The sequence below is a fragment of the Protomyctophum bolini genome (genome assembly GCF_963924005.1).
Source record: "Protomyctophum bolini genome assembly, chromosome: 21".
Lineage (NCBI taxonomy): Eukaryota > Metazoa > Chordata > Actinopteri > Myctophiformes > Myctophidae > Protomyctophum > Protomyctophum bolini.
Window position 1 is genome coordinate 14615969 of NC_137882.1, and position 25258 is coordinate 14641226.

Sequence of the window (25258 nt, forward strand, 5' to 3'; positions counted from 1 at the left end):
GACCCTCTAGCTCTACTATAAAACAGACCTGAGTTGCGCTGTACTTTTTCAATCAACACTAACTTTCTTTGGCTAAAATAGCCGATCTACAATACGTCGCTTGTAATCAATCAATCAATCATCTATTTTTGCTGAATGTGAAGTTCAAGTGGTCAAGTTATTTTCCATCTGTCCTAATGGAAACTGATATTTGCAACTCGTCTCATACTGGCAAAAGATTTACATATTTACTTATCATGACACATGGGTGCCATGGATGAAATAGTTATTTACAGGGGTGCCCTGACCCTGAGCCAAAACATTTTGAGGACCACTGCCATATACTTTTCTTTTGTCGTTTTGTTTTTGTCATGACCTTTGACACAGTCATAGATAGTTAACGGGCCCCACGTGGGTCCATTTTACACTAAATGAATAGTGAGGATTTTATCATAATGGGACAGAGGCCTCATGGACACACATCACGCGTGATTGATAAGAGATGTGCGGCGGTGACTCAATAGCACAGCACTGCACATTGCGAGCTTGTAGATTTGGATGTTTTTGGTGCAAGGTAGTCTCGCGTAGCCAGACAACTATTCCACAATCTCCGAATGCTATATAGAGTCTGGACCTAATAGCCCCCATGAGCTGAGTAACGGAAGCTGCCATTTCCGTTCACGAAAATATATTTTAAAATATCTTTAGAGCTTATTGTTTTATTTCCTTTTCTGCTAAGCAACAAGCTATATTATGCTTAGATGTTTTCTATTTATATTAGGATAAATGTGCGCGACTGTAAAGACGAAACGGAAGTGGCGAGGAGGCTCCACTTCCGCTTTATAGTTTACTCATGACAGCTCTTCCGTTGGCCCAGACTGTATGATGAAGTGTTTGGAAATCGCGGAGGCAACAGTCTGGTAACACGAGATTAGGTGCAAGGCAACGTCACACAATTTATATATAAATCGGGCATAGTGCCAGTGGGATTATACAGTACTATCTATCTCTATCAGACTGCAAGGTGTCTCTCTCTCTCTCTCTCTCACACACACACACACACACACACACACACACACACACACACACACACACACACACACACACACACACACACACACACACACACACACACACACACACACACGTGCGCACGCATAGAGTAGTGTTTCGATGTTTGCCCACAGATCAATATATTGTTGAACATAAAACCAGCAGCAGCACCTCAGAGACGTGTGTGTGTGTGTGTGTGTACTGTAGTACTGTACACATAATCAAGTACTGTATACTCAGGTACAATTTTGAGGTATTGTTTTTACTTTAATGGAGTAATTCAAATTTTCAATACTTTTACTTCTACTCCACTACATCTCAGAGGCAAAAAAAATAATGTTTTACTCCACTACAATATTTGTAGCTATTTGTAACTTTATTTTTTATCATTAAAAACATACATTAATCACTTCAGCCCTATATACATTTCGGCCATTTGAAAATAGCCAATCGCGACACATTGTGATCTTGTAGATCGGCTATACAACATTTAAACGTGTGAAATGGGACATTCTACATAATGAGTGCCTTTCATTTGGTACCATCTGTACATTCTGATGCCAATATCTTTGTACTTTAAGAAAAAAAATCTGAGCAGTCTGAAGCAAGTGGTGCAACAGCACCCCCTATTGGTACTCTAAACATCGGGACATAGAGACATACATAGGTTAGGACATTGCTGTTCCTTGGAGTGGTTGCCCCACTCAATAAGAGTCCGAGTCCGGTCTTGAATCCGGGCACTCAAGAGTAAAAAGAGGAATAGCCTTTAATTAATTAAATGGCAACTGTCCACATGTACAGTACCATGAAAGGTGGAAAATGCCTTTGTACGTTTACTCAAGTATATCTTGAATACTGAACTTGCACTTGAAACAGACTATTTCTACAATAGGGTATTGATACTTTTACTTAAGAAAAAAATGTGAGTACTTCTTTCATCACTGGTATTCACGTAGTGAGAGTCTACATTTGGGTAGAGGACAGGTGGTGAGATAGTCACACTCCCACTGTGGACAGTGTGGAGTCAACTACAGAGCATAGCGGTAGACAACAGCATTTGTCACACGTGCACGTGCACGCGCACACACACACACACACACACACACGCACACACACACACCCTCCCTCTTCACACCGAATCGTGATGAGTCATGTGTGCACTGTGCAGACACTAGTACCCTGAGACCAGCCTGAAAGAATAACTGCACTAAATAGCACTAGACTGATTATAGCCACTGCTGCGATGCACATGTGTCCAGCTGTGCAGTGTGCAATTGTGTGTGTGTGTGTGTGTGTGTGTGTGTGTGTGTGTGTGTGTGTGTGTGTGTGTGTGTGTGTGTGTATGTGTGTGTGTGTGTGTGTGTGTGTGTGCCTTCAAACTGCATGTCCTTTGAAGGCTGATTATCCATTTAGTAAGCGAATGAGGCTGATGGCATTCAAGTGGAATTTATAACTAGTTGTGTGGCACGGTGCTGAAAAGGACATGTTATAATGGAGAAATAACAGGAAATACTTGAATCCAGCAGCAGTACTACGCTCAGAGAGGCTAGATGCTCCTCTTGCATCTGACAGCAGTGAGTGAAGCCATGTTTTGCATCCAACTGGTCTTTCTGTGTGTAATAAGTCAAGCCTGGCCCAGGTGTTTATTTTCTTTCGCTCGACATAAGCTGTTAGTGTTAACTACTGTTGCCGGTCTCCACTTAAGGCTAAGTAATGGCCATGCAGGGTCACTCACAACAACATTCAGATGCTGTCATGAGTCGCTTGCCCCTATAAAGCAGCCCCCAACCCGACTCCCCCGAACACCCCCCTCCCTCCCCTCCTGCACACTACAAGAAGAGAGTCACTCCAAGCCTCTTGAGCAACCAACTGAGTGACTAAACTTCCAGGAAAAGTGATAAGTAAGAAAAATAGGAAGTTTATCGCTACACTCTAGTCTAGACCTTTCCACTAATGACCCCTCCATTCTTCGGGACTCCCTCCCTACTTCCTCTTTGTTCAGTGAGGCGGACATCAGCGGAGAACGGGAGAACTTTGGCTAAATCGGGTCCAGGTAACGAAAGCATACCCTGGGACGAGCACTTGATGCACATGTTTCAAAGCGTAGCCTTTAATGTCTCTCTCTTTGTGTGTGTGTGTGTGTGTGTGTGTGTGTGTGTGTGTGTGTGTGTCGGCGAAGCCCTGCAAAATAAACTCACCACATCCGACTCCTCACTGCCGGACCGATACATGTCTGCCCTACCCAGCTCTGCTCCGTTCCCGTCCCGGACCGGGAGAAAGAAGGGGAACGGGGGGGAGAAAAGAAAAAAGAAACAAAAAGCCCCTCTCAGCTGCAGCCCATCTCCTCTCCGAGCTTGTTACAGGAACTCTGGCCGCCTGCGAATCCCCCCTTGTCCCGACACGGGGGTGGGTGGGGGGGGGGGGGGGGGCGGAAGGAAGGAAGGAAGGAAAAGCTCAACCTTTAAGCCAGAGTGAGAGAAAGTTGTCCGGGCTGTAAAGTTAGTTCCTTCTCGGCCCTTCTATGGCCTAATTCAGTCCGCACAGCTGAGAGGGCAGAGGGGAGACAAACCTCTCTTTCCCACGCTGGGAGAAGAGCACTCCTTCAGAACGCCACGACCGTCCTCCAATCCCAAAACAAGGTCCCCCCCCCCGCCCTGCCTCCTCTTCCCCTGCCCCTCTCCCCTCCCACATACACACGCACGCACAAACACACACACACACACACACACACAGCCAGTTAGGAAGTAAGTATCTCTGGCCAACAGGGCCGGCCTGAAAAATTCCAGAATGCAGCGAAAGCATCTGGGGGAAGCTCTTTTAATGTGCGTGTGTGGAGTGTGTGATCTGGGAAGTTTACATGTGTGGCTCTCTATGCCTTGACTTTGAGGAGCGGAAGGCTAGAGAGAGAGACTAACTCACTGTAAGTCCCAACACATGTTGGGGCTTGAGACTGAGGAACGACGTCAGGAAGTAATTATCTTCACCGTGTCGACAGAAAATGCCATATTCACCGGCGTGATCAACAAAGGATTCCCGAGTCGTAAACTTGATTGTTCATTGGTCGACCAAGATTAAGCGCACAACGGTGCACAACCTTTGCGTTACAGTGTGTAAGGGAGTTATAAATGTCTGTTTTTTTTGGGGGGGGAAGGGTCTGAAAAGTGAGACAAAACATCTAAATGTCATTTGAATAATAATAATAAAAACATGCTGTAAACATCCATCCGGTCAAGTCAATAAAAACTGGAGTTATATGTGGACGTACTGTAAGTAAATCAAGTGACACAAGTAGTTTAGTTTTTACAGTAGTCAGGCAGTGCCAATGTCAGGCAGCTGGTACTTGTCTGGAGTCTACGAGACTGTGGTGGTTACAGTAATGAAGCCCACTCACTTCAAAGAGAGTCTCAGACTCAGATGATCCATCTTTTCATAGTTAAAGACATCAGAGAACACTGCAGGCTGTGATGTGCGCTTTGAAAAACGCAATAATATCGTGCAAGTGGTTCACGTAGCAGAAACGAAATGTCAAATATTCTGTAAAACAAGAAGGGGGAACACGACGAGGCGCCGTCAAATAACCTTTGTAAGACCTTTGTGTGGCGGGTGCCGCTGTCACAAGTTCGTCACGAGTGTCCAAAATTAAACCATAACGAAACTGGTCCACTTTCCCTAAATCAAACAAGAACGATGATAAATGCCACTTAGTCCATGAGACACACACTGTTCGCTATGACCGAGAACTACAGAAACATAATACAAAAATATTGCACGGATGGGTGAGTTCTATTCAAGCGTGCAAATAACAATAATACAATTGTACATTACATTACAAATAAGGAACCTAGATGGTCCCTGGACCCCACGTAGAGAACCCAGGTATCGGATCCGTACTCTGTGTTGTCAAGTGTTCATATCACATATCATCAAGATGTACTTTGCAAGTCAAAGAGTACATCTTTGTGATATGTCACTGATCATATGACCCCAGGTTCTAGACCTTCAGTTCTAGGCTAAATAGAACAGGGGGGGGACTTTTTATTATTATTTCCACACCTAAGGTATATTATATTAATGACGTTTACTCAATAGTTACTCAAGTTACTCAAAGTAAACGTACGTCATTTTAGACCACTGAACACGACTGACATGTATTAGTACTCCTTCATGGGATGAAACAACGTGCAGGAAAGAAATCACCCATTCCAGATGGCTAGATCATTTGAGATGTCTACTAAATCATGCCGATAATAATTCCAGGTCCAACATTTCCAAAAAGCTACTGCACTGTTTTTCTTTTCTTTTTTTGGTGGTTCTGATGTAACAAAGGTAGAGGTAACAAAAGGTCAAAGGCACCTGAAGGGGGAAAAGCAGACACTAATTATGCCTGCTGTCCCCAAAGCCCTGAGCGTGCCGTGTGTGATGACAGCTGACAGGAAGCTGTGATTCTGGTACCACGGGGCAGCTCGCTTACACAACCACCACTTTACACAAACAACCTCAAAATGACACAATTTAAGCAATTCAAGTCAGTGGTTATGACACTTTTTCTTATTTGTGACACGGACACTCCCCAGAGGACAATATTTGTGTGTGTGTGTGTGTGTGTGTGTGTGTGTGTGTGTGTGTGTGTGTGTACATTTAAAAAAATAGTAGATGTACAAGCTTGTATATCTGCTATTATTTTAATAACCAACGTATAAAATATAGATCAAGTGGTTAAAATGATTGTGATGCTGTATTAACACATTTAGCTGTACCCCCTAGATACCATGGTCACATGGTATTGGGCAATTTTTATATAGCGATAGAGCATAGTGTTCATATGGTATTCACCATATTCATAATCACACGTTACGGTAAGTTAACACCCCGAGCGGCAAGGACGGAGTTCTCTGTTCAATCAATTAGTAACGGCCAGCGCTAAGGACGGAGATTTATTGATATCAAAACCGATTGCATCGCTAGTCCACAGGCTGGGAGCGTCTGTTGCGCAACATTCAATGTTATTTTCCGGTGGGACGTCATCGAAAATGTCCCCCCCCCCCCCCCCCCCCCCCCCCCCCCATTTTAGCAAAAAACTTGTGAAATGGGATGTTCTGCAAGTATATTTCAATGCAAATGAAGTATTTCTACACTGTGGTCTTGGTGCTTTTACTTGAGTACAAAATGTGAGTACTATTTCCATCACTGGTTCGGACCATGTTGTGCATGTTCAGTTGCCGCTGTATAGCCTGTGGCTTATTGATCGGCAATAGAGCCTTTGAAGCATTCTTATGCAACTGGATTACAGTACACTGCAGTAACCAATTATATTGGACTGAGGCAAAACAATCAACATGTAGGCTACTTTTCACCACATCACAGTGAGATAGAATTATACTATATTTATTATGGTTTATAACACCACTTCATTTCATTAATTTGAGAAAAGCTGATCTACAAGCTCATGAAGTGAGCTAGGCACACTATTTCATTAGTAGGCTATTCAAACTGGTGTCTAAAGTCTACAACTGCAATTCAAGGTAACATTCGTTCTTGCATTGAAGATGAGACCACAACGAAGATTTAACAACGCAATAGATGTATGAAATAAATAACACTTAGTGTGCCCCCTTAAGTAATTTCATCCTGGAGCCGGCCCTGGCAACGCATTGTGAGCTTGTAGATCTGCAATTCTCAAAATTATTAATGAAAACGGGACATTCTGCATAATTTTGATGCCAATACTTTTGTGTACCTCATTATTACAGAACAGTCTAAAGCCCCACAAGTGGCCCCTTGAAGCAGTGCTGCGCCTTACAACCAGACAGACTAAAGTGGTTTGAAACTGATATCTGCCATCCTTAGGGCCCCAATGCAATTGTTCCTGTGTTTTACATTGTTGTCTGCACTCAAGAGGAGACAGGAGATAATTTAACACTGTGAACGTGTTATATCACTACTAAACGTGCCATTTCTCCAGGTCAGCTGCATAAAAACCCTCCCGAAGCCAAACCAAAACTCGCAATGTGTGTAACAATAGAGACCATGACCAATCAGCCTTATGAAGGAGAAACCTCAACCAACAACCACACAACCATTTTGTTGAATGCAAGCATTAACCATTCTCACATGGTTAGAATGCATACAAAACATAGTAAAATGTGCTTTCAAAATTGAGGGATTCAGGGTTTAAACACGGCATGTTTTAATAGTCAATTAGTCATTGCATATCTTCTAATGGCGGTCTATGCTATGTCTAATGTTACAGTATATGCCATTATTTTGTTTACAATAGTAATACTATAGTAAGCCTGCCCTGTTCTTCAAACATTGCATTTGTTTGCATTTTTGCTCATGATATTTAACCCACTGCATTAGCTTAGAATCTGGCTTAGATGCACAATTGCAAAGTGGCATGCACTTTGAAATGAAGTTAAAATAAATAATTATTCTGTTTCAACTTTGATTGATCATTGACTATATATCTAACATTGATTGCTTATTCTTACTCACAACGTGCACCAACAGCCTTTTAACATCAATATAATTTACATAAAATCTGTCTCAGCTTAATAGAATGATTTAGAAAACGCCACATCACTTTGATTTAACCAATTTTGTTGGCTGATAAAAGTGAAAAGTACAAATATCGATTACACCCTGAAGTTAACTTGGTATTTCATATTCCTAGCAGGCGTCCCAAGCTCACAGCTTTTGCGAAAGTGCAATTTTTAATATATTCAGATTTGGGGGCCCAGATGTTTAATTCATATTGTTCCTCACATCTGGCTCAGTATTTATTGCCTGCCACATGCCGTTCTACTTTGCCTACTAATCTGACCACTTTTCTTTTATTCTGCCTGCATATTATATTCTGACCTCTACCTAGCTGTTACCTGAAATTACTTTTCTGCTCTTGTGGACACCATGCTGTTTGGACTGAGTGATGATCTGCTTAATGAACCTAGACCTGTCCCATAGATTACACCTTTGTCTAGCAGCCTTTCTAACCAGTGGTAATTTTGGTGACAAAGGCCCAAACTGCACAAATGCAACTCCTTGCAACAAAACTGTTTTAAGGACACCAACAGTTTTAAGGACACCAATGCAACTCCTTGCAACTGCCATTGGGGATAATAGTTTCATGCAACTACATACAACTACTCACAACCGTTTGGTTGCATGGCGAATCATTTGGGCCTAACATTATGATGAAAAATGTAAGCCAAGGCCTGGGCCATGGCTCAGTGGTCCAGGCACCTTGGCTGGCAATCCAGTCTGGCAGTGTGCCGCGGGTTCGACTCCCGATTCCGACGGCCTTTACTGCATGTCTTCCCCCCATCTCTCTCCCCATTTCCTGTCAGCCTATACCGTCTGTCCCTCTATAAAAAAAATAAAGGGGAAAGCCACAAAAAAGCCAGTACCGTCGCCAGGTATACGCGCAGTACACACGTGCGTATGTGCGTAGGGCAACACGCCAAGCTGATCCTCATAATAATAATTTTCTCTGCGGCTCTGCCGTGACCTCAAGCTGTGCCCATGCATGTGGATCTGCCCTGCAGAGCTGAAGCATGGAAGCAGCCCCTCTTCCTCGCCTGGTCTATCACTGCGGTCTTTAACTGTTATTTAGCACCAACATTAGGACAAATCAAGTCAACGGTGAAAGCCGATCTGCATGAGGAAACGCAGTGCTCTCATACTGAATTGTAGTGTATTGTATTGTATTTATGCATTTCGTCACAGACCCCCGTCTGAAAATATATGTTGTGCATGAGGGACACCAATAAGGACAATATGATCAATACTGCACTGCAGAAACATGTGAACAAAGTTAATATATTGATTCAGAGTCCAAACAATCTAGTCAACAGCATAAACAATATGACACGGTTTGTCCATGTTTGGTTTTCTGTCAAATCTCACCATGCCCAAATAAATGCTTAGATCTTGGGAGATCTGTCGGTGGCACTCCTCAAGGTTTAGCCCTGCCAAGAATCCTATTAAACAAATTAATGCCTGTATATCCCCCACCTGTCCACTCTGTACTACTCATCATTAGACAAGTTTTACGCCAACTAAAAAGCTGAAACCGTGAAAGACAAGAAAACATTTCTACAAACGGCTGTCCTTCATGCTCACCACTTCAATAGTTATATAACAGGCTCATGGTCATGGCGATTTATTGGAACATGCAAAACAACAAAGTGCACCACTTTGAGCATTGAAACACCAGACTACACTCAAACATCCACTGTTTGCATTTGAATTAGTGGATATACATACACGATTGTAAACAAATGCTTTTCATCGGCCAACTGTTTGAGATTGGAGAGAGAGAGAGAAAGAGAAAGAGAGAGAGAGAGAGAGAGAGAGAGAGAGAGAGAGAGACCATCCATTACATTCTGGGACGGGGCTAAAATGACAATCCAGATGGGATTATTGATTCAGTGCACAAACGGAGCAAGATTAATTCATCACACTTGCTCTGTCAACAATTCTTGGCATCAACATCTTCAATGCCATTGTGGTTGTCTGGTTGAGCCGATTCTTTTGGTTCCACTTCCAAATCAACTTTTAGTATCACTTCACTTTATCCACTTTTAGACCCCAGATACTTACAACATACACATCAAGTTGGGGATCCTTGGCACGAACCACTGCTCTCTACACCACAATATACAGTACACTGCCAATATTTAAAAAATCACACCTGTGTGAAGTGAGTGGTGCAACTCAGTTCCAGACCCAAGGGAATGCACCCAGGGTGCCGGCCTGATTCCGGTGAGCCGCCCCGCGTCCGAAACGGTTGAGAAATGACAGAGTTACTGTGTGGGGGTCCCTCTACTGAACTGTACTGTCACTGTACTGTACTGGCACACCCAAAATCACCATATATACAGTTAATATGTGCGTGTGTGTTTGTGTGTGCGTTAGGTTGCGCATACGTGGTGAAAAAAAACATGCTGTTTTCGTGCTCAGACGCACCCAGCCACCCACCCAGCCAGCCAGCCACCCAGCCAGCCAACCAACCCACACACTCACAGAGCTCCGTAAGGGAGTGGTTGCACCACTCAAAAATAAAAAGAAGATCAACTCTTAAGTCATCTTACTTAATTACGTAAAAACTATGCAGCGGAGCACACTGAGAAGCGAGTTCACGATGGAACCCTCTGTGATTCTGATCCACCTAACGAACCCCCAGGGGCCAAAGGCCAGCTTCTGACTGGAGTTACCTAGCTACTGAACAGACCAGGCCACCAGGCCCCAGGGACCACTCTAATTACAGAGAGAGAGAGAGAGTGAGGGTGTGTGTGTGTGTGTGTGTGTGTGTGTCTGTGTGGTGGTGCAGTGGTGGAAAGTAACTAAGTATACAGTTTACTGTACTGTACTCAAGTACATTCTTTAGGTACTTTTACTTTACTGCAGTTTTTCAAATTTTCTATAGTTTTACTTCTGCTACATCTCAGAGGCAAATATTGTACTTTTACTCCACAACCACAATTATATATTTTTTGAAAACTTTAGTAACTTTACGTTGTGTGCTTGTAGATCTGCTATTTTTAAAAGATTATTTTCCTACATTTTACACATACAGTAGGCCTAATGATAACTCGTGAAACGGGACATTCTGCATAATGTTTTACTTTATTGGTACTTTATTTGATGCCAATACTTTTTAGTACATTTTGATTGCCGGACTTTTACTTATAACAAAGTCTTTCTACATTACAGCATTGATACTTTTACTTACTTAGAAAAATCATGCTTTTTTACACCACTGGTTTGAAGTGTGAAAGAGAGAAGGATAGAGACAGCGTGAAAGGTTGGTGGATGCAGAGAGGGCGATGAAGAGGAGAGAGTGATGAGACAAACCATATGAGAAGGAAAGTGAGATATGTGAGAACTAGCAATAGAGCACTTTATTCAGTAGGTGGAATTAACCACACTTGTACATCAGCTTTTTTTGAGAACCACTGTTCTAAACCACTGTTCTAATTCCTACGTGTATTCTACGTGTATCTAAAAAAATCTAAAATGACAGATTATTTCGCCTTTATATATAGTTTTTGGCACATGACGCCTGTTGCTTCTTTCCACACATGTTTTTTTAATGTTGTTTTTATTATGGTATAGTGAAATGTCTGCACTGCGGACATTGTCTCACTTTCCTCCTCCTTCCTTTAAGCTCTGTACAGTACACATGCATCCCAATTCCAATGCAGTTTCACTGAATAAACATGAACCTTAAAACGGAGTGGGGGAGAATGAGCATATACTGTACTGTACAGTATGAGAGGGACAGAGAGCGAGTGGGAAAGGGAGGGAGAGAGAATTTGAATTTAAAAAAGCCTCTATAACTTACTATAGGATACAACAACTCAGCACAAAAAGGGTACTGTGCCTGACATTAACCCAACAATAGATTTTCAATACTACGTACATGGAGTTATCATTCAAATTGAAATGTTTGACATAGGTGTGATCAATCATCCAATCAAGTGATGAACATATATTCTGTCCTATGTCACTTTTTGATTATGCCTGAAGGTCAGTAGACCGAAAGCTTGCTAAATAAATACATTGATTGTGCGCAGATCTGAGTGTGCGGAGCTTCCCTTTATTTTTTCTCAATACTACGTACATGAAATTCAGAAAACAGAGAGAGAGAGAGAGACAGAGAGAGAGAGAGACAAGCAGAGAGAGAGAGAGAGACAGAGACAGAGAGAGAGAGAGAGAAGCCCCAGCTGTGCATTATGCCACGCCTCTCTGTGCCACTCCAGAGTTGTGCTGCTGTTCAGTGTGCTCCACCAATGGGCATCCAGCAACCGTGTGAGCCCGCCCCCCGGACCCAGAATAGCACTAAACCTACACTGACACACACACACACACACACACACACACACACAGTGGAGATCACACCACAGTATAACACTCCTCGTCTGTACTACTGTACGTGTGGTATGTACATCAGAGGACTAATCAGAATGATAGAGTACTTTATTTTTAAATTGAGTTCTGTCAGAGTGGCCGACTGGAGGAATTATGGTTCTCGTCATAATCAGAACCTAATATCGTCACATCACAGGTTTACAGGTGTACTGTAAATTAAGTCTCCTAAATATTAAGCCTAGCGGCTTAATAGTCAAAACAGTGTTGATTTCGTCGACTACCGTTTTTCACTGATGAAAACTAAATACCAGTAAGACGCCTGAGGGCGAGAAGCGAAGGGACGCATTCACCTGGGTGACAACAGACTGCTGGGCGAGCGCTGGCGCTTTGGCATGGGTCAACATTCTGTATTGGCCATATATGGAGCATGTCTTGAGTGTACAGGGTTTGATGAGGTCAGATGCCGTCTGGATCACAGCGGTGGATAATATTGGTTCACCGATCTGAACAATGATAAAAGTACTCTCTCCTGATTGGCTGACATTGTGTCACCCACCTGAAAATGTGTGTTCTGCTAATCAATTAGCTGGAGAGACAGGGAGACTCCTGTTACTGAACAAACTCTATAGCAATGATTACTGTCAGAATACAGTGCTTTAACCTTTTTTGAGGGGCGCTAGGCTAGCCCCTCCTATATATATTTTGACCCAAAACGTCTCAATATTTGCCGTTGACAATGAAAGGAGAAATTAGGTCAAATGTCCACCAAATATGACGTAAATTTGTGGCTACAGGCAACAGGCATTCTGATTGGCCGATATGAGATGTATGATGATAAGAGCGCCCCTCACTTCACACGGGTGTGATTTTCTTTTTAAACCAAAAATGATCACTTTCTGTTACAGGTAACCCTACCTTTAAGCCTCTAATAACAGAAACCAAGAGCTTACCTTCTTCAGACGGCGGCGCGTGCGCTGCCTGTAGGAGTTAGGAACCCTGTCGTGCACACCCATGGGAATTAAGACCATGGAAATGAAGAAAGAGCTGCTGGTGGACGACCAATAGATGGATGTAAACAAGACACTTCCTCAACCACAGTGGTGTCTGTCTGTGTGCAACTGTTCTCCTCTGCAGAGTGGCAGCGAGTGAGTGTACATGCATGCAAACTAAGCACTCACACTAAGTCGCTTCACGCTCACTGAGCACGTCAACACATCGACTGTCTATGTCACTATACGTGGACTAGATGGAAAATACACACACTCTGGCTGTGCCAATGGGGGGATCGCTGTGACCAATAAGGGTCAAGCAGGGAGAACACAACACACTCCAACCTCTGGACGTACACAGCGCACGACGTGCGTTCATTCACACATTTCTCATAGCATGCATTATGAGGTATTCAAAGTTAGATTCGCCGGGCACACGCCACACGGACAGCCGGGCACACACGCGCACAGCACGCGCAAACACACACACACACACACACACACACACACACACACACACACACACACACACACACACACACACACACACACACACACACACACACACACACACACACACACACACACACACACACACACACATGACTGATAGTTAGAGGACAGAGAGCCATGGCAGTGTCATCGGTAATTAGTTAGATTTAGATTATTAAATCAGATTAAATTAGATTACAATCAATGAGTATGTGTTTGAGATCAACATACACAAACATTAACATGTTGTGAATTTTACACACACACAAACACACACACACACACACACACACACACACACACACTTTTGATTAGCAACTATAATGTCCTGATGTATGGTTTAAGCCAAGGTGCTCCTGCATATTTACATCTGAAATAGATACCGTATTGGAAAGAAGTGACAGCATGGCACAACATCCATCACATAACAGAAATCAATAATACTTTCACTTCACTTTTACTCGAATTTCCCACAGACACTTTTGCTTTGCTAAGGAAGCTTTTGAAGTGTTTGAAGCTCTTTGCATCTGTGCAATATAGAACAGTGGTTTTCAAACTTTTGGTGGCCAGGGCACACCAATGGGCAAACCTCAAGGCGGTAGGCCTTGAGGTTTGCCCATTGGTGTGCCCTTTTGTAGTCATGGCGAACATAGTAGACCTACAATCTCACAATGTGTTGTATTGCCATGTATTGTACGTGAGCTTAGATCGTCTATTTTTGCTACTGTTGACAATTAGTGAAAACAAACCTATAAATGATACATTGCAATAATAATGTGGTTGTCAAAAAAATGCCAAAGCACACCTGGACGTGTCTCACTGCACACTGTTTGATAACCACTGGTATTATAGACGAAGAGAGATACGGTCCACCACTATACACAACACAATAACACCAACAGGGGTGATTGCTATGTACAGTACGTGTCCACTTAATCCCCTGACTGTCTTTGTAATGATTGCTTCTCTCCTCTCGGTTAAGGAGATTTAAATCAGCTCGGGTCTTTAAAAACAATCCGGGATTTGCGGAGAAAGAAACAATTGCCGGCGCAAAGTCAGCTGTCCAAAATGACTTCACAAAAAATACGTTATTTGTTATAACCTACAGCTCTGCAAATAACACTGTGGTAGTCCAAACTCGGCATACGTTTACAAAGGAGTACACTTGCCAATACTTTGCCATTGGTTAAGCTATAAACCCACTTTAAGGTTACTACCAATCTATCCTTTATAACCTGGAATGGCTGTGCTTTGCTGGTCCCAAGACAAAAGGCATACTGGAAGGAATCCTGTCGCAGAAATTCGCACCTGCCATATAATGAGACTTCAATCACGGTCTATGCGGTCTTCAGTACACTACACTGCACTTAACTGTACACATGACTGGTTTTGTTAACTGGGCTTCTTGCAGCTGCACGAACAGTGACACAAAGATGTGGTTCTATGAGGCCACAGATTGTCTTTTACAGACAGAGAGACCTGGCAAACACCATGCAGCATCCTGGATTTTATATGGCACGCGGTCAACATCCTCAGTGTTAATGTAATTCTGAGAGTGAATCAATTTACCCAAATGGATCCGTTAAAAGACCACTAAGGCTTTTACTGGGCACAAAGTGGTAGAAACTGACCCTTGTGAATCCACAACAAAGTACACAAACGAATACACCTGGCAAACAGGATACCATTGCCGTCAGGGCAGAAACCTCCATATCTCCATATTTTAACTTTGTGCTTTTTCGTATATTAAAGTCCTACTTTATCATACCACAGTGGCACACAAAAGTGTCGAAAGTGGCAGATCCACAAGCGACGCTTTTCGATCTGCTACTTTGGCCATTTCTTTATTTGAATCCTGAAAAGTATCAGTTTTTGACACTTTCCACCCGACCCGAGACAGATATCCTGTAGGATAGGACACTTAGGCAAAGTGATACACTTGATCACATCACAAACACACAGGACAACAGCGAGGGATAGCAAAGCTGATAAACAATCCTGCAGTATGCAGCAGTGTGAATTGTAAAGGGAAGGTTTGTTTTCTTCAGAATATAATCAAAGATCAAGCGTGAAACCACATGGCACGCCGGATAACGACAATAAGCCGAGTTGCAATGAAGACAAGTTTTTGGTTGCATTTTTTTTACCTTCGGCTTCTTTGACATGCTCGTTCCCTCCCGCACGGTGCCGGCGTCGAGACACCTGTGCTGCCTCTCTGTTCCAGAGCCACTTGTAATGAATTATGCAAATCCTCTGTTTTTTGTTCAGAATGCCACCATGGCCCAGGAGGTGTACAGAAGCAGTTGGCACCTCAACACAAGGATAAAAGCCAACGACCTCTTTTCTCCGCTCAGAGCGGATGACGGCTTAATGCCATCCTGGCTGATGGCGACTTGCTACTAAATACCTGTACAATACAGGCAGCATATACACCTAGCCAGGTAACCATCTGAGACAGAGAGAGAGAGAGAGACAGAGAGAGAGAGAGATTGAAAGAGACAGACAGACAGAGCGAGCGAGCGAGTAATGCGATGTGGAAATCCTAGAAGGGCTCCCTTCTCTATCCAAGTGTCATGACTCATGTTGGTTGAGTATCTGGTGCTCATGTGTGCACAGGCACACACACATACACACACACGCAAGCACACACGCAGAAAGAAACACAAGAACACACACATGGGATAGATGCACACAAAGAGAAGAAAAGTAGATATGCGCACACACACACACACACACACACACACACACACACACACACACACACACACACACACACACACACACACGTGTGTTGCTGAGCAGACGGGACCCAGGGTGTTTAAACTCAGTCAGCGGTATCATGGTCCATTCCAGAGTGTTTCTCTGGGTATTAAGCCTTAATTGATAGTATGACATCTGTCTCCTCCTGCACAGCTCCACTGTATAGCCTGGCTTCCATCCTGAGCTCTGCTGGGTTTATACATACTGGATCATTGTATAGATGCGCGTGAGAGCGTACGCACGCACGCACGCACACGCACACACACACACACACACGCCCCACCCATGGAGACCACAGATTAGAGATTACCGAATAGGCTACCAATGTTTTATCTTGTAAAAAAGAAAACACAAGGGGGAACGTGCAAAATCTTGAACTCAATTGGATTGGTTTTTTTTTTCTTTGATTAATGTCTCACTATGTAACTTATTTTATGCATAAAATGTAATTTTGTACAATCTGTATGGTATGTTAATACAATATAACTTATTATGCAACTGGAATGGTTGCATTTTGTCTCCCTGCTCTTCTATTCTGACATTTAGATCATGTGAAAAGGTCATGTCTCACCTAAATACATCTAGATCAGACACAAACTTTAACCTGAAGGTCAAGATTAAATTCGTCCCCTTAGCAAGCAAGCAGGCAGGCTCCATCTCGGGACCTGCCACTGTTTGGGAAAAAGTGCCCTATAGAACACACGTGCAAGCACCTACTGTATGCAACAGCCATGACTCACCACACCAATCACCATATTCACGTCAGCCAGCCAGCCAGTCAGCCGGACACTTCATACTCAGGGGGTGGGGCAGGGGGAACAAAATGTTTCATTGAAAATTGAAATCTAAACTCATTTGATGAATATATGTAAAGATTATAAGTTACTGCCCTTGTGCCAATAGAGCAGCTTGCCCGCTGGAGTAAAACATGTGACCATCTACAACTGGATGTGTGTGTGGCCACTGGCCAGGCGGACAAACGGAGCGAGAGCGAGAGAGTGAGAGACACACACACACACACACACACACACACACACAGGCGGACAAACGGAGAGAGAGCGAGAGCAAGAGAGAGAATGAGAGACACACACACACACACACACACACACACACACACACACACACAAACACACACACACACACACACACACACACACCATCTGGAGTGCTAAGCTGCCTGGCTGGCACTGCCCGTCTCTACGGTCATTGATGTGTCCCTCAGAGTCATTAGGCTTATTGGATAGACCTGTGGTTCTCACTCAACCTGTGGGTCGAACCACTGGGATAGAAGACCTGCCCTCCTAGGACCAGCAGAACGCAGTGGCTCTGCCTCTGCACACAACAACTGTGTTTACACAATATCTATTAATAATAATTATTTTTAACAAAATATCATATTTCTAATAGTCAACAATAACAATATCTATAAGTGTCCTGATCTTCCAGAAATAAGGTTAATGAATAATACTGTGCGATGTATGTACAATGCGATGTTAATACATTTTAATTGTTGTATGATGTCATGATGATTTGGTCCATTTCGGATATTATGCTCTAAAAGTGTGAAGAACCCTTCTAGCAGCCCCTAGAGGCCATGCAGGGGACTCATGCTGCAATCTGATTACATGATGAGGTCATGGGGAGCATGAATGCACTATAAGCATGTTTCAAAGCAATATGCCCATTACATTTATTATTATTTTGAGAAATCTTGTGCCAATAGAAATTGTGGTGGTTGACATATAGACTGGGGAGCATGGCGGTGCAGTGCACAGCCGTTGCACGGCCACTTTCATGGCAATCCAACTGTCTCAAATAATAGCAAATATTTTAATTGTGTTGAACCACATTATTATGAATAGAAATCACACTCGTGTGAAGTGAGGGGCGCTCTTATCTTCATACATAATCCAATCAAATCATCACATTCCGTGCTACAAAACACATGCTACAAACACAAACACGTGCTCAAACACACAAAGCTGTTCATATAGGAGGGGCTAGCGCCCCTCAAAAATTACATTTCCGTGTTGCATAGGGCAGATATGACATAACATACATCATACAATAACTGTGCACCATTATTAGTGGAAATGGCCGCTTTACAAGCTCTAAATGCATCGTGATGCGAAAAAGTTTCAACATGGAAATTATGATGAAGAGTATGCTGCAATTATCTCAAATAATTGTGATTAGGCCAGTGTCAATTATCTAATGGAATGCTGGGCACTACACTTCCTCTGCCAACCTGGGGGGGGGTAGCGGACTGACCTCATGCTTCTTTCTATGCATGAGGAGTCCAAGCTGCTAGAACATGCAAACTCCACACCGAAAGGCCCTTTCGCCAACCCCGCCTCTGGTATGGGCACTGATGACGTGGAGGAGAGAGCACGCCCACAGCGTCGCCAGCGGGAATCAAACAGGACCTTCTAGCTGTGAGGCGACAGCACTGTGCCACCGTGCCCCCTTTTGTTGTCTTTTTTAATGTGGAGATAATAAGCAAGGGATACACCAAGTGCTGTCATTTGGGGGGAATTACCACACCAACTCCATGGCAACACAGCCAATGTGCCTTTTCCTTTTGCACGCACGTTTTCATTTGCGACTTTCTCTTTTTTTTACTGTGCCGTGCCGTCCAGCAGGTGGTGCCGTTTTCCGTCTGCCTGAGCCCATGTGCAGCATAAATAAAATGGTGGTATAGTACATGTAGCCTGCTGTAAGCCTGACACAGAAGAGCGGATAGGAGAGATTTGGACAGGCCAGGATAATGTAAAAGAAAAAAAAGTTAAGCCTTTGTTGATCTCATTATTATTATTTTATCTGGTCATCATGGTTTGCTTATCTATTCAGATAGAGAGAACTCAAACATCAGAGGTTGCATTTCATTTTACTCTATTCTGTAATATATATATATAAACCAGGAACAGTCCCATCAATAAACAGCAGCACAGTTACAAATAAATATACACTAAATCAACATACAGCATCAAATCCAATAAACAAAACAGAGGTATGCCGTATAAATTCCAGGACATGAGCAACTGTCCATGCCCAGATGGGGTCTAACATGGCCTGATCAGTACTGTACTGTACTGTACTGTACTGTACTGTACTGTACTGTACTGTACTGTACTGTACGCACCATATGGGTGGGCTGAGTGAAAGTAGAGCAGAATTTCCCCTCTGGAGGACAACTCTCACACAAAACCCTGTTTCCAGACACGAGCATCTGCACACGCACATTATTCACAGCTAACATGTGCTTCAGTAAAAGGTACCAAAGTGTGACATATGCACGGTTTATTTTCCTGCTTACCATGAACTACAGGATTTTGGGGCATCCTAGTGGCTCAGATCGTTTGCTACACATGCCATACACGTGCAGTACTGTAAATTAAAGCTGCAAATTCTGCAATCCCTGAAAAGTTGTGTGACTAAAATGTTATTTTAAGCAATCTGCATTTGCAAAAACAAGGTCTTTGTTTAATGCAGATCCCGTTTCGGTCGCGCGGACCTAAACGTTGCATCTGCATTCAACTAAAATGATTTTGTATACGTGAAGACATTGTGCGGGACTTCCTCTTTTTGTGCAGAATGGAGAAATCACTCCCCAACTACTGTAGGTGACTACTGGGTTTGGCTGCTGGATGCAAGGGGTTGGGCTAGATATAGTCGAAGGGTGATATGTCCCGTGTGCAAATTTGATGCTCTTCTCAAGTCCATTATTCCGACGCAGCTGTCCAATTTAGGTGTGCAAAATTACCTTTTCTACTAACCAATCTGTGCTAACACAACTGCGGTGGTTGGAAGTGGTCTCCCTATTCTTCTCGTAGAGTTATACATGTACATAAAGTTATTCAATGGAAGTTGCTCAGTGGCGTTTTAAATAGGGTTGTCCCGATCCGATCACATGATCGGAAATTGGGGCCATTTTCAAATGATCGGAATCGGATCGGGAGCAAAGAAATATGATCGGGATGACAGTATCAATATTATATCCATATCATGATATTAGACTGGATATTGTCTGTGATTTAGGATATTGTACTATTGTGAATTTGTGATATGGATAAGTGTAAAAATATAAATATCGGATCGGGTAATATCTGTATCGGCAGATACTCAAAATCCCTAGTTTTAAACGCTCTATTTCCGCATTTTTTCGATTTGCCAACCAGCATTTAAAAGTGCGAACGAGTGCTCCATGTTAAACCCCAGCTGTGCAGGGTTTACTTATACAGTATGCACGGGTTGGGCTTGACTCTTCTATTGAGACATTTAGAAAAAAAATCCAAACTCTCCTTCCCACACACGTGTTGTCTGCTGTAGCTCAACAGTAAAAATGTTGGCACTTGTGCGAGGGAACCGGTTTAGAATCCTAAAGAGGACATTAAAGTTATGGATTGCAGCTATAAAAACGTTGCTGTCGGGCAGAAACCTCTTATCTCTATATTCTAACGTTTGTGGGTTTTTTTCGTAAATGAATTGCCCGTCATACATGCACTACAGCAAGTATCGAAAGTATAAGCTTGAAATGTGGCATGGAGCAACACATTTTGATATTGTAGATCTGCTACTTTTGCTATGTTTTAATTTGAATCGTGAAAAGTAAACTGGACATATGAGGTTTCTACCCGACAGAGATGAAAAACAGCAACGGTTAAAATGTGGCTCCCCACCGCTCGGGCCCATCTTTCTTGTTGTTTGCCAATATACTTCTCAGTAAATCAGAAATAAACAAGAGCCCCCAGATGAGGAGGGAGGTGGTGGCTTTCGAAGGTCACTGGACCTCAGGAGGAAACTGTTTACAATGTGCATTGCATTCACCCATTCACACACATTCACAGACTGATGAGGAGGAAACCAAACCATGCATGGCACCGACCTGCTCATCGGGAGCAAAGGGGTTCAGTGTCTTGCTCAAGGACACTTCGACACTGAACCAGTATCCTTCCGATTCCCAAATGGCAAACGAATCGATTATAAAATATTCAAGTTAATAAAATAATCAATTGATAATGTCATGGGCCAGCCCATGCCCTATAGACACAGTACTGAGGAACTATGAACAATGCACACACACTACACTGCTGCTTCTAATAGCAATCACCATCAAATCGTCTTGGAAGTGTGGGTTATATTGTGTTGCATGTTCTTTACAGTAGACATCTGACATTTCACACAAGGACTAAAATGTTTTTTAAATGTTGATTTAATGTCACTGTGTGAAGTAATTTAATTATCTGTTGGTCACTTCACCCGTCTCCCCTCTGCAGTGCTGGCACTCTAGATTGGAGGGTGTCAATTCCTATTTTGGTGATGTCATAGGCAAAAAGTAAAATAGAAATGGCAAGTTCACAGAGCTTGTGGATCAGTTATATTTTTGCATGACACCGTTGTGCGGCTTTAATCCATTATTGGATTAATCGAAAACGTCATTGATGGAACAATAAGTGAATCATAATCATCGATAGTTGCAGCCCTACTTTCCACAGAGAGACAACTTCCAGACACCATGAAACAGTGAAGATAGTGGGAGCTCCAGCTTCTCCGAGGCACCCCCTGCCCTCCACCTACAGCCCCAACCCTTCCAAGTAGCTCATTTCATCGGAGACAAAACACGTTCCACTTCCACCCTAATCTCCCCATATCATCCATCTGCACAGGCCAAGAAGTCAGAAATCAAAGTAACGCAAGATCCTGTGCGCGCGCACACACACACACACACACGAGCAAAAACTGCTGTCATTAACTAAAACAGAATCGTCCACTGTAAACACTGCAATTATTATGCAATCCCACCCAATTAATTCCACTGAGAAAACACCCATACATTGTTTGCAGACTGTGATCTGTCCTGTGATTACAAAGCCTCGCAATGATTACAATTCCAACGTATCATTGTGCAAACAATGATCACTCATCACCGTGGTTATAATCAGGCAGAGTAGGCAGACCAGTCTATCTATCTATCAGATGACATGACCGGATTTCATAAAGTAGGCATGTAGTCGCTATAGTTATATAATTCCTAAATTGTTAAGCCGCTGTTTGGAAAAGCTTTTGTGTGCAGGAATGAAAGAAGCCAACTTAACTATGCCATACTTTGGTATGACGTACTGCCTAACAATGTTCAAATTAAAGAATTGAAATAGTCGAATGAAATCATTAAACATTTGACATTTTTGAAGAATACTACAGATATAAACTGCCGAGAGCATTGTGAGAAGACACGAACAGTATCATTCGCAATCACACCGACGACTTGTTTTCATCCGTGGCTTGCACACCTCACTCCCCCTGCACTCACCAAAACACACCCCAACTTACCCAGGAGACATTCTTATTCTTGGGTTGTTTGTGCATGGCAACAACACGAGGGTCTCCGTAACATGGAGAGAAGGTTCTCCTCAAGCCCCTGCTGCTTGAGTGGCTCTCGGCTGGCAAGTGAGAGAGGGTCAAGGGGACGATGGCCTGGGAGCCCTGTGAAGCTCAGAGCCATGGGTCGTCTGCCCTTCGACTGGACAAACCCGAAGAAGAGTCCCCTGACGTCTGTCAGAAGAGCCAGACAGCATCCAGCTGATAGCAGCACACCCCCAAATGACAGACAGAGAGCAAAAAAAGTGTTCAAAGCTGTACAGAGAAGAGACACCAGGTTGTCCCGGCAAATTAATGCTCTCAAAAGAGTGCACACGCAGGAGGAAATCCCTTCAGCCCACAGACAAAGTCAGATCCTCTTCCCCTCTCGTAGTAGTCCAGTTTGACCCGCCGGACTGATTATGTATTCACGTCGAGTATGAATATGCGGCATCATATTAACACGTTTATAACCCCGCCCTCGTACTGAGCCACCACGGCCCACGGCACATGCAGCGTCCAATGGCAGAGTTGGTATTTTTGTGGCGGGCGTCTGCCGTCTGGGTGAGCTTATGGAAGCATTAGGATACAAAACACACACACACACACACACACACACACACACACACACACACACACACACACACACACACACACACACGCTCCCTCTGGTAGAGGGGAGAGGTTCTCCTCATCACTGTCGTCCCCCCAGGACCTCTTGAGCAGGTAAGCAAGGGAGGGAGAGGCAAATGACGGCTCTCAAAAGGGACGGCTCTCATCTACTGCAGGCAGCTCTGTCCACATCTCTGCTATTCAATTTGTGAGGGGAAAAAAGGTTCTGCTTTGCTCAGAAACGGCTCTTTAACGTATACAATTGAAAAAAATAATATATATATATGTAGATCTGTCTGTAAGCTTCTTTCTTGCACCTCCTCTTCTCCCTTCCACGTCACCTCGTTTGATCTCACACAGTCTCCTCTGTGAATTCCTCCACCCATCTCTCTGGAGTAGGTGTAGGAGGTCTCCTCTCCTGGCTGGCACTTGTCACGCCGCACCTCTTTTTGCTACAAGACAATGCAGAGGTGGGGCCGTGCCCGCCCAAACACACCGGCGTAAATGTGGTTTTCTCTCGGCCTCACTCTGTCCTTCCTCCCAGAAGTCAAGGCTGCTTTGTGTGTACATCTTATAATTATCAACTACCTGGCAACAGTCTTCACCCTCTATGTTGTATTGATTTGCGTCTCCCCTCTCTTGTCTTCCTCTCTACACCCCATTTCTCCTTTCTCTGCTACTTATTTCCACTTCCCGCAGATCCCCCCCCCCCAGCCCCCCCCCCACCAACACTCAGCTCCAACCCCTGATCGCCATGTGTCTGTGCTACTATACTCAATCCAGATTACCTAAAGCGATCAGGAAGGGAGGTTTGATGCCATCACTGCTGATTTGAGTGGCTGCACTTAAGTAGAATTGAACTTTAAATGTCCCTATAGACTGCGATAGATAGTGACAAGAGCAGACACCACATTATACAAGGGGAACGCATATTAGAATAGCTATACAGTACAACCAACCAGATAATAGACATGGTATAAAGCCTTGCATGTGAAGGTCTAGGAGTATGTATTATATTTAATTGTTTATGTAACGTTTTATGTGGCCCCTAATCCATTGTTAACGTCTGTCATCCTAATTAATTGTCTCCAGTACCCATATGGGCCAACAGCCCACCTCCGGTGAACAGAGAGGAGAGAGCTGTCTGCATCTCTCCTCTCTTAATTGGCCTCTAAGAACATCTGCTACTGTTTTAGGTTGATGCCTGACATGGTCTGGGCATGGTCTGACTGAGGTGCCACTTAAATGGGCACAGACTGTACCCTGCACAGCCAGAGGTGGAAAGCAACCAAGTACATTTACTCGACTAGAGTGTTGAGTAAATGTAGGGGCTTTATTGAGTATATATATATATAACCTCGCCCCCCCTTATCTGTGACCTTGTTCACGTCGACGTTCCCACCCGGCCTCTTAGGTCTGCCTCCTCCATCAAACTGAAAGTCCTCCCTGCCTGTCTGTCTGTCTGTCCACCATGGGGTCAAGAGCTTTCAGCCGCTCTGCCCCTCACCTACAACTAGCATTAATTAGTAGTTACTTCTCAGATTTAGATCATTGTTATTGCAAAATATACATCAACCACTTAATCCCTATTTTATACTTTACAAAATCACAACACATTGCAACATGGCATGTTGCCAATTTTCCTATATTGATTAAATCGATTAACAGTTGCTCCCCTGTTAGTGGCGTTAAGATCATGATTGCAGCAGCAACAGTTCGTTGAAATGTAATTTATTTTAACACAGATTGTAGCTACTAGCTACAATTTTAGTCATGGTTCTGTTGGCAACTTAAGCTAAAAACTTTCAATATAGTATATTTCACACATCACTTTGTGTTTATAAGGACTGAACATTGACAACCAAATTGTATAAATAATGGCAAGATAATGTGTCACATTTCATATCGTCGCTGTCGGGCAGAAACCGTGTATGTCCAAAACCATTACTTTTCAGGAAATGGAAAACAACCTTTGCTCCAATAGATCCAATGTAATTATGAATTAGTCACAACTTCACAAGCTCTTGTTAATACTGGCTCCCGTGTTATTTATGTTGCTGTGGGCCTGTGGCACTGAAGTGACCTCTCCAGGGTTCACACCTGGGCAGAATACAGTATATGAATCCTCCTCTCAGCCTTGCTGG

At 43.4% G+C, this 25258-nt stretch overlaps 1 protein-coding gene across 6 annotated transcripts in view; it reads right to left on the reverse strand.

Annotated features, from left to right (window-relative positions):
- Nucleotides 1–25258, reverse strand: part of cacnb2a (calcium channel, voltage-dependent, beta 2a) — a 93980-nt gene that overhangs the window by 45964 nt on the left and 22758 nt on the right. Inside the window, exon 1 of one of the 6 annotated variants that reach the window (XM_080794363.1) lies at nt 3231–3622. The exons of the other annotated variants lie outside the window; for them this stretch is intronic. Coding sequence (XP_080650489.1) covers nt 3231–3263 — 33 coding nt within the window. The 5' untranslated portion in view covers nt 3264–3622. Of the gene's footprint in view, nt 1–3230; nt 3623–25258 lie in introns of those variants that run through there. 6 annotated transcript variants of the gene reach the window in all.